The sequence below is a fragment of the Saccopteryx bilineata genome, chromosome 7 (genome assembly GCF_036850765.1).
Source record: "Saccopteryx bilineata isolate mSacBil1 chromosome 7, mSacBil1_pri_phased_curated, whole genome shotgun sequence".
Classification (NCBI taxonomy): Eukaryota; Metazoa; Chordata; class Mammalia; order Chiroptera; family Emballonuridae; genus Saccopteryx; species Saccopteryx bilineata.
The window spans coordinates 36,125,882-36,136,347 of record NC_089496.1 but is presented as its reverse complement, the minus strand read 5'-3'; the positions used below and the strand labels follow the sequence as shown (position 1 = coordinate 36,136,347).

At 35.1% G+C, this 10,466-nt stretch overlaps 1 protein-coding gene across 1 annotated transcript; it reads left to right on the top strand.

The window, feature by feature from the left end:
- The first annotated feature begins 1,369 nt into the window (after positions 1–1,369).
- SOSTDC1 (sclerostin domain containing 1) lies at positions 1,370–5,623 on the top strand. The gene is made up of 2 exons (XM_066238925.1): positions 1,370–1,715; positions 4,202–5,623. The coding sequence occupies exons 1-2, from the start codon at positions 1,511–1,513 to the stop codon at positions 4,615–4,617; spliced, it is 621 nt and encodes a 206-aa protein (XP_066095022.1). The 5' UTR covers positions 1,370–1,510; the 3' UTR covers positions 4,618–5,623.
- Positions 5,624–10,466: the final 4,843 nt, after the last annotated feature.

Below are 10,466 nucleotides of genomic sequence, written 5' to 3'. Positions count from 1 at the left end.
AAGTCATCTCTTGTTCTTAATTTTACTTTTTTTTAATAGTGAGATAGATAAATGAATAGATAATTAGTAGTTCGCAGCTGGGGTGACTTTTGCCCACGGGGATAATTACCAATGTTTGAAGACATTTTTGGTTATAACGGGGGTGCTACTGGCATCTAGTGGGTAGAAGTTGTGTATGCTGCACAACACCCAGAGCTCTATAACAAGGAATTATCTATTTCAAAATGTCAACAGTGTCACTGCGGAGAAATGCATATAGATAGATAGGTAGGTAGGTAGGTAGGTAGATAGATAGATAGATAGATAGATATGAAAATAGTTAAAATGGAAAAAAGTTTATAAAGAAGAATAATACAAAATATTCATGCTTTAATGTTATTTTTGTAGCTACACAAAGGACAAAATGGATTTATCACTGGAAAGATGATTCAGAATATGTATTTATTCCAATCCAAGTGTCACATAAATCAGATGGAATTTCATGACATTTTTAAAGGATGGAAAATGGTCTAGTATTAATTAATGCAACACTGTTCCAGGTGTGGATAAAGAGGCTGATGAAAGGACAATGTTTCTTCCATGGGCAGCAGTGTCAAAGAAAATGTTTAGTAAATACAGGTAGGGACAACCAGGAAAAATTATTTTGAATTTGCTAAACAATAATCTGTCAGAAATGTTTTTCTTTCCTATCAAATGATGCTATAAATGTTAATGCCTATGATGTATTTTTAAGATGAAGATTGATATTAATTACTTTGCCGTAGACAGAGCTGTGCTCATTATTCCCTGCACATACCCCTGGCAATAATTTACCTAGCTGCACAGCAGCGAGTGAAGATCAAAGCTGCATTATTTAAATGTGTCCAGGGGGCAGATTCTAGCTCTGTGCCTTACACTTTACAGAAAAATTATATATATTTTTTGGTTTGCTTATTGAGAAACAAAATATGTTTAAACTAGGTATTCCATGCAAGTCCTACAATATTTAAACTTGTTTTAATTCCTCCTATTATCTGGAACAAGCCCTCTCCCTTACCCAAACACTCTAAAATCTTAGGGGAGTACACAACAACAGTGGAAATGGAAACCTTTTCAAATGAACTGCAGGGTATTTTCATTGAAATTAACCCTGACTGTGAACTAGAGTCGGGAAAGGAAATGGCAGAGAGAGAAAGCATCTGTAGAAAGAGGCTATAGAATGTGCCTGGCTGCTTTAGCTCAGAGACAACTGATTAAGTCCAACTCTGAAATTTCAGGCAATTTGGATACCAAGCTCCTCCTTTTCTGTAGTCTTCTCTTCCATTGGTAAAATTCTTTTGCAGGGTCATGTAGGGATCCCACCCCTTCTCTGTGTTTTCACTCTGAAGCTCTACACAACTTTACACCTGAATGAACGCCAAACCTCAGGGATATATAAAGGGAACCTAGAGGAGGAATTTCACAGTTACAGTGCAGAAGCAGAGGGAAAGGAATTAACCAGCTCTCCAGCCAAGCAAATCCTCTACTCACCATGCTTCCTCCTGCCATTCATTTCTATCTCATTCCCCTTGCATGCATCCTAATGAAAAGCTGTTTGGCTTTTAAAAATGATGCCACTGAAATCCTTTATTCACATGTGGTTAAACCTGTTCCAGCACACCCCAGCAGCAACAGCACGCTGAATCAAGCCAGAAATGGAGGCAGGCATTTCAGTCACACTGGACTGGATCGGAACAGTAAGTGTGTTTTACTTATATGGATTTTGTCTTTTCTTTTTTGTGGTAGCATTTAACTCACATTCCTATAGAACTATTTCATCGCTAACTAACCTGAACCATATATATATTGCTAAATAATCTTGGAGTAATCTGTTGCATGTGCAGATTGGCATTCTTTCCTAGGAAGTTAACAGAACTAAAACAGTGATGTGATTATGCAGCATAGACTTAAGTTTTATCAAACATCCAAAGAGAAAATGTTTCCAGGAATTAAACTGTTGCTTCTTTAAAACATGCACAGTGAGGGTTTCTTTATGAAGTGTTGTTCTAGATAGTTTACATTCAGGTTGTTTTCTGTTTATTTCAGGGCGTGCAATTCTGGTAAAGTGCATAAAGGTAACTTAATCAAAATATGTATAAGAAATCACAAGGGGAAAAAAAGACGCTTTCTGGGGGGAAAAATTGCTCACTACAAATTTCTCAACTCTGTCTAGGGAAATAGTTGACAGTTTTGATGGTGATCAATGTAAAAGAGGGATAAAACTAAAAATGTTGGAGTCTCATATTTTTCTGAGACAATTTCTACTAACCAGATAAAATTTTAGGTAATTGTATATTTCTGTGAAAGACTGGGAAACTTTTATAAGTGCAGAGATTTAAAATAACAATACAATAACATACATACAGGGGACATTTTCCCTCTTCTCTATGTGCTTAATTGATACAATAAGTGACCACTAGTGTGTGTGTGTGGGGGGGGGTTTAAATTTCTTTTCCTAAATTTTGCTTCACTCCTTTCCTTTACAAAAGTTCACATGCTAACAATCAAGTTTTAAGAGAGACCCAGAGAAACGGTGCACAGGAAATCTTACAAATCTTTTGCTCCTCCCCCTCAACTCCATTCAACTGTGAAAAGTAGTTTTGACCTTAGAAAAGTCAAAGTAGATATGACTGCTAATGTCTGAGCAAACCAAGGTGTTTTGCTTTCATGAAGGTGGTTGCTTTTACATACACAGGAAATATCCGATTATTATTAGATTACGGAGCGATGTGGTGGGTATTCATTGTCAATGAACTGTCACTGCAAAAATGCTGAATCTCTCTCTGTACAGGAACTGAAAGCTAGACAAGTCAGGATCTTCTCCGGCTGTTTCCAGGTGGATTCCTAAGGTAGCTGCAGGAAGGCGGGCTGGAATCAGACTCACACAGGAGGACACACTGACCGGCCAGCTAGTTCCCCCTTTAAATTCTCACCCCACACTCCACAGCTACATGTATGCATGTGTGTGTATACCGTCTACATTTTTCAAAACTATCACATCCCTTAGGCTATATGTTTTACCTCAGAAGTACTGGGGCACAGAGCTGGAATAAAACTCCTAATGCATTATCTACTTCAAATCACCTCTTACTATTCTATGCAAGCCCACTTCAATATCCTTGATCAATTTTAAATGTTTTAAATTCCAGGAGTTATACTTTTAAACATTTTCTTTTCCTGGTTAAGAAGCCTCACTCGCTTTTCAAGCTTATTACAGGCGATTTTCCTCAAGTTTAGATAACAAAGCAATGGAAAGGAAAACTAAAAAATTTCAAGATTTTTGCTTTAATTGCATAAAGCATGTAACAAGAAACAGCCAATTAGAGAACAGACTCATTAAACTCAAATAACTAAACAAAAAGTTTGCCATGACCAATATTCAGGAAATGAACACCGTGGCTCCTTTTGCAGTTGTAAATCAGACATGTTAGGCATTTTTCTGCCATAAAATTCATGGAAATGTAGCCAAGTTGTTATGGCAACCATACGTTCCTGATTTAGGGGCTTTTATATCCTTTACGTTTTGAGTTGTAGTGACATTTTGCATTTCAAACATTTTAATATTTGTGTTTTTAAAAGATAGTTTGGGAATTTATGTTTAAAATGTAATTATTAAGTTTGATTTGCAAAATGTCAGACTTTGTACACATATGCAAGTACAATTCTTTTGCAGCTAAATTTTACAACTGAAATAGTATTACAGAGTTCATATGCATTGTACAAAAATATTGAGTTACTTTCCACATTTTTTCACTGGGTTTAAAAAGTAATTAAAAGCAATTTTAGACATGACCAAAAATGACCTGTGAGAAAAAGAACATTAAAATATACTCTTTTTTTATACATAAATGTAAGAGCTGCTTAAACTAAATCGAGGAGTGAGACTATAAAAATGGGATTTTCACATACTTCAGTAAGCAATTAGCTAATGTTATATATGCATAAAAAATCAGGCCTAGTTTACTTTATTTAAAAAATTAGAGCCATGTAAACTGATACTTTTCATGAGAGCATCTCTATAGCCATTCAGAAAGATTTTTGCATTGTGGAAATAAAGTAGGTATTTCCCTTCCTACTCGGCAATTTGTTATCATTGGCATAATATTTTCTGCCGTTGCAGGTTACTTTTTAAAAACGTCCATTAGTTTATGTCTCTGACACACCTTCTTTCTGTTTCTTGCAGCCCGGGTTCAAGTGGGGTGCCGGGAACTGCGCTCCACCAAGTACATCTCCGATGGCCAGTGCACCAGCATCAGCCCGCTGAAGGAGCTGGTGTGCGCCGGGGAGTGCTTGCCCCTGCCGCTGCTGCCCAACTGGATCGGAGGGAGCTACGGAACCAAGTACTGGAGCAGGAGGAGCTCCCAGGAGTGGAGGTGTGTCAATGACAAAACGCGCACCCAGCGGATCCAGCTGCAGTGCCAAGATGGCAGCACGCGCACCTACAAGATCACCGTGGTCACCGCCTGCAAGTGCAAGAGGTACACTCGGCAGCACAATGAGTCTAGTCATAACTTCGAGAGCATGTCGCCTGCCGAGCCGGCCCAGCATCACCGAGAGCGGAAAAGAGCCAGCAAACTCAGCAAGCACAGCATGAGTTAGAACTCAGACTCTTAAAACTGGATTGACTGGTAACCATCTGCTTTACAGATTTGATTGCTTGGAAGACTCGAGCCTGCCATTGCTATTTTCTTACTTGAAAATATACGCTTTCTGCTTTGATCAAACCCAGCAAGCTGTCCTAAATATCAGGACCTTCTTTGGGAATAGTTTTTCCTTTACACATTTTCCAAGATGTACACATGTCCATGAGTGCAATTTGTATTTAAAGTTCGTGTATCTTGTAGTTTTATTTCCCTTGGTTCTTGAAAGACTGGTGATACTATATACATACTATATATTGAATAATTACTTTTTAAAACACAAAAGGACTTCTCAGTTACTCTTTACTCCCCAACCCATCCCCCCTTCCAAGCAAATACCCTCCAAAATTAAAAAGTTTAAAAAAATTTTGCCTTGAATCTTTACAATAACACTTCAAAAGGGTGTTTCTTTTTCTTTTCCTTTTTTTTTTTATTGGTAATCTTCATGGAACACTTCAGTAGCCATGAGTGATCTTTCTTTGAAAGAAAGACCTTGTGACATTTCACTTCAAAAATAAGCCCTGTAGCTTTTCCCAGCCTCCTAGTATGAAATTATACCCTGCATGCTGACCCTCGCTTGGAATGGAATGCCAGAAATGCATGGCAGCAGCTAATAAGTAAAGTTGATTAACTATTTATTTGTCAATGTTATTATTTAATGAGCTTTCACATGTGATTTTTTTTTCAAAATGTAATTTTTTTTTATGTTATGAAGCTTTTTCATGTACCTAAATATTTTCATGTATGATTTGTGGTTGATCTAGAAATATGAGAAAACTTGTTGTAGATATGTAAAATAAATTAGTCTTCTTATGTTTCATCACGAACATTATCAATAGTATAGATCTTTTCAAATCAATGATATGCATTGTAAAGCTAAAACATGAAATACTTTCTTGTTTAATCTGTGCAATCAGAAGGTTATTTGACCTTCAATTCCATCAGTTTCTTGTAACAAAAATAAACAGTGCTAAAAATTATTGGCCTTGTCTCTAACATGTATAAGAATATATGTTTACAAAAATTACAGAATTGATATTTTCAGTAAGTCTCACTCAAGTTTTGACAGAAAGTTCTGTAGTAAGAGAGAAGAGAGGGAAAAGGTGACCATCTTTTCAGTAAGTGGAATGATTGAAGAAGTTAGACGGCAATCCAGCAATACGTTGTAATAAGAATATCATAGCTATTTACACCCAGGGATGTCAACTCTGCTGCCCATTATAAATACCTGGAGGAGGTATTATGAGACCTCGTACCCAGGTTGAATCCAAAATACATCTCATTTTCTGGGGTAGAACTCACATTTTGGCAGTTTTTAAAGTTTTCCAAGTGATTCCACTGTGCAACTAAGTTTGAGAAAGATTGTGAAGAAATCACTATTGTATGGTGGAGAACTTTGCATACCATTGCATGGCCCACAAACTAAAAAATAAAACAAAATAAAAACAGCAAAGAAAACAAAAACTAATTTTTCAAGGTCGACATGTTTTTATATTAAGCAACATAATCACAGTCTTGGCCAGATTGTACAGCTAAACAGCATGTGTCAATTCAATCAAAAGATTGGTCCCATCACTCCAAATAAAGAAAATCAAAGAGGCCTGGTTATGTATTGATAAGACCTTCTGGATTTTCCCATTTTGGATCCTGAGCATGAAAGAGTTTTTAGTACATTTTGTAGTAGATTGTTGTTTTTGTAAATAAAGTCATATGTATATTACCTATAGCATATTAAGCTAAATAAGGACATTAATACTGTCTCTTCCCTATGAGAGGTAGAAGAGTCTCAACATATATAAAGACAAAAAAAATCTCTAAATTTTAGAATAATGCTAACTATTTGTATCAGCAAATAAAATAATTTACAGTACACTATTGATTTATCTTCCAATATTAATACCTAAGATCTTAAACTATTTCATATTATATCATCATATTAATACATGGGATATTCACGATAATTATTTCATAAGTTGAGTATACCAAAAATGTATTGTTTCATATGTGTATTTGACTTGTGATTTATTGCTCAATACAGGATATTTAACACAACAGAACACCAGACACTTTAATCATTTATTCCTTCTCAAATAAGATATCACTTCTCTAGAAGGCCTTAGAGATGATCTCAAAAATTAGTGTGTCCTAAGATCTGAGGCATGAAAAGGACTTGACCTGTCTATGGCTTTTTCACAATCAAGAAGACTATATTGCCTTTTAGTAATAAAACAATGAAACCAAGTTTTTTATTGATAATAAAATGCTAAAATAATATCTAATTTAATTGCTAATAGTATATTCTTAAATTAATGTACTGGGACAAAAAAAAAGAATAAAGGAAGATCACAAATAAGACCTCTTTAGTTTCTGCTAAGTCAAGAATTGGATCTATTTCTTATGGTCACATTCAGTGTACAACCTATTTCAGGCCATTTCATTGGTGATGCATTTATTGCATGGTATTTAACATCAAATGACAGGAAAAGGTCAGCAATGAGTAAGAAATGCCTAGGATAAAATCAGGCTCTCAGTGAAGAAAAATTAAAAGTCAACAGAAAGGCCTGACCAGGCAGTGGCTCAGTGGATAGAGTGTTGGACTGAGATGCAGAGGACCCAGGTTCGAGACCCCGAGGTCACCAGCTTGAGAGCAGGCTCATCTGGTATGAGCACAGCTCACCAGCTTGAGCCCAAGGTTGCTGGCTTGAGCAAGGGGTCACTCAGTCTGCTGTAGCCACCCCTCCCTTAAGGCACATATGAGAAAGGAATCAATGAGCAACTATGGTGCCGCAATGAAGAATTGATGCTTCTCATCTCTCTCCCTTCCTGTATGTCTGTCCCTATCTGTCCTTCTCTCTGTCTCTGTCACAAAAATAAGTCAACAGAAAGAATAACTTTGTAATTATTATTTAAAAATGCTAAAATGCACTTGCATCCAAACACAAATTATATTCATTTTTTTTAGTTAATTCATATGTTCCAATTGGTTATTCTGCAAAATTGTATTCTCACCATAGTAACTATGATTTCAAAATTGTGAATTGTGACAATTTTAGCAGAGTGAACTCTAGTTCACATTCATAGTATTTATCTATAAAGGATTTGTTTATCAAATGTATTTTGGCTACTATAAAGAACTTTTTCAAGTGGCTTGATAGAAGATAGTTAGATTAATAGAGAAATAGAGATAAATATTGATATTAGCTATATTATATAGATAAATATATATGCCAATAAGCATGAAAGAAAAATTAATAGCATGTATATAAGAACATATCATATATAGTATGCTATATATAAGCTTAACATGGCCATGAGGCCTATAGAAATATTTATTTGAAAAAAGATATTTTATTTACAAATCATTTATATTTATTCATTTCTGCTAATTAAAATAACCACTAATTGGCAATACTGTTAGCCAGGTATATTTGACACTATATTTTCAAAGAGCAATAAAAATTCCTACATCAAATCAGTAAGGTTTTACCAGGAGACATAGCTGACTCATTCACTCTATGTTACTGGAATTATTTCTTTTTATTATGTAACATGACCTATTTATTTAGCATAATATTTACTTTAATAAACACTCAGTGGACTGGTTACATTAGGAAATTATGAGCACAAAATAATATTTTACTGAAGCAACACCAGGGAACTTCCAAATTGCTGACTGAATTTAAAGCCTTTCTTGAAAGTTTAAATTGAGTGTGTTACAATATTTTTTTTCTTCTGCAATCACCATGAAATTTAAGTATCAAAATCTATTATACTTGGACTTAAAGCATCATTTGGCTTAGTTAGACTTAATTCTTGAAAATGTTTTTAGCACTAACGTGGCGATTCACTGCATACCCTAAATTCAGCATTTATGTGCTTCCTATAGTCATCGGGCTCTAATGAAAATGATATGCATGTCAAATCTTTGATGGGACCCTCATAGAAACCCAGAAGGAGCTCGGTATGAAAATGATGGAAGATTCTGAGTGAGCATATTCGCTTGTTAGGGTGTTCCCTTCCCTCGGCGGCAAACAGAGATGACTTCCATCCTGGTCTCATTGGAGCCTATTAAAATACAGCTCTATGTTGAATTGAAATGAGTCTAGATTGTGAACTAAGTAGACATTTGGCTACTAAAAATGTTTGTAACAGCCACAGACAGAGGCCTAATAGAATAGATATTCTCCAAATCGTTGTCTTTGTTAGTATCATTTTCAATTTTATTGATTTGTGCATCATTCCTGCCTCCTGAGCTAACATGCCGTTTGGTGCTTTTGCCTGCATATTTTGCAGTTGCCTAGAAGACCTACAGGGGAACATCTGTTGCAGAAATCCCAGTGGGAAGATGTTCCAACTTCCAGGTTCGGGAATTGATTAAAATGAACTAATACAAAGCGGACTGTACAATTATTTCCAGTGCAAATTAGATTGAGTGATAGTTTATCACTTGCATTGGCAGACCTGCTGAAGGATTTATTTTCTGTTACAAATAAAGACTGAAACAATTTCTGAGAATTATAAAGGAAGTTAAGTATTTTCCTTTGAATTTTAGTGACTGCAAACCAAAAGGTACCTTTGACTTCATTATTTTAAGGGTAGATTAGGCGTGTGAATCTGAGACAGAATGTCTAAATTGATGTAGTCAATGATATAGCCATACTCAGCCAAACTTCATTATTATTAAAGCTGAACAAGATTTGGTAGGCTTAAAAATAACTTATTATTAAAATACAAGCATCACTTTTTTTAGTAGCAATAAATTCCTTTTTAAAGATTTGTCATTAAATTCATACAAATTTAAAAGAATTTTACATTATAATATAGGCAAATGTTCACAAAGATATAATTTGAGTTCTTTTTTTCATTGAGGTGCTAATCTAAATTTGATATTCAAAGACAGCCTAAAACGCGGAGCAGAGCAGCCAGTTAGTAACCAGGACTTTATAACAAGCCTTCGTAATCTTTAATCAACATTGATGTTAAATAGTTGACATTTTTATTAAGTGGAACATTAGTGTGTTTGTTTGCCTTATTTGCTCTCTTACTTTTCATATGTGTTTGTTCAAATATTTCCTTTGTGTATATGTGGTTTTCTTTTCTTTTTACTTCCTCAAGCTTAGAGAATTTAAACAACAAAACATCCAACTCTTCCTTGCCACAGATTTCCTCATTGCAGACCAAAGACAAAAATTGCTAAATGCACTTAATAATCTAATAAAGGGTTGCCATTATGCCTGTTAGTTGACACTATCTTTCCTAAGAGTTGATTCATTTTGTCCACTTTGAAAACTAATAAACATTTTACATTTACTGTGTGATTTAATTTAATGTTTTAACAAAGTAATAATAAAGTTTTTAATTAGATTCAACTGCAATTTTGTTATGTATCAATTTTATACAAGTGACTTTAAAACATGTGAACTTGGAAACAACACCTGAGATATGGTTTAGAGCTGCTGCTAATTAGTTGGGTGAATCTACACTTGTGTCTTAAGCTTCTTAAGGCTGAATTACTTAATCCATAAAATAAGGGAGTTAAACTAGATTATGTCTGAAGTATCCTCCAGACTAAAATACTCATGTTCTGTTATCCCAAACAATATGGCCACATTGTCAGTCACACTGGCACCCACAAAGGCAGACTTGAGTAATGCTACTGTCTACTTTTGATGATGTTTCCAGCTCACTCAACTGTGAAATTCCAGAATAATACTTTGGTCAGACATATTATGGAATAGACATATTCCATCACAACAAATACCTGGTTAAAACAGACGGTATAAGATGAAATTAGAAGCCCAGCTTCAG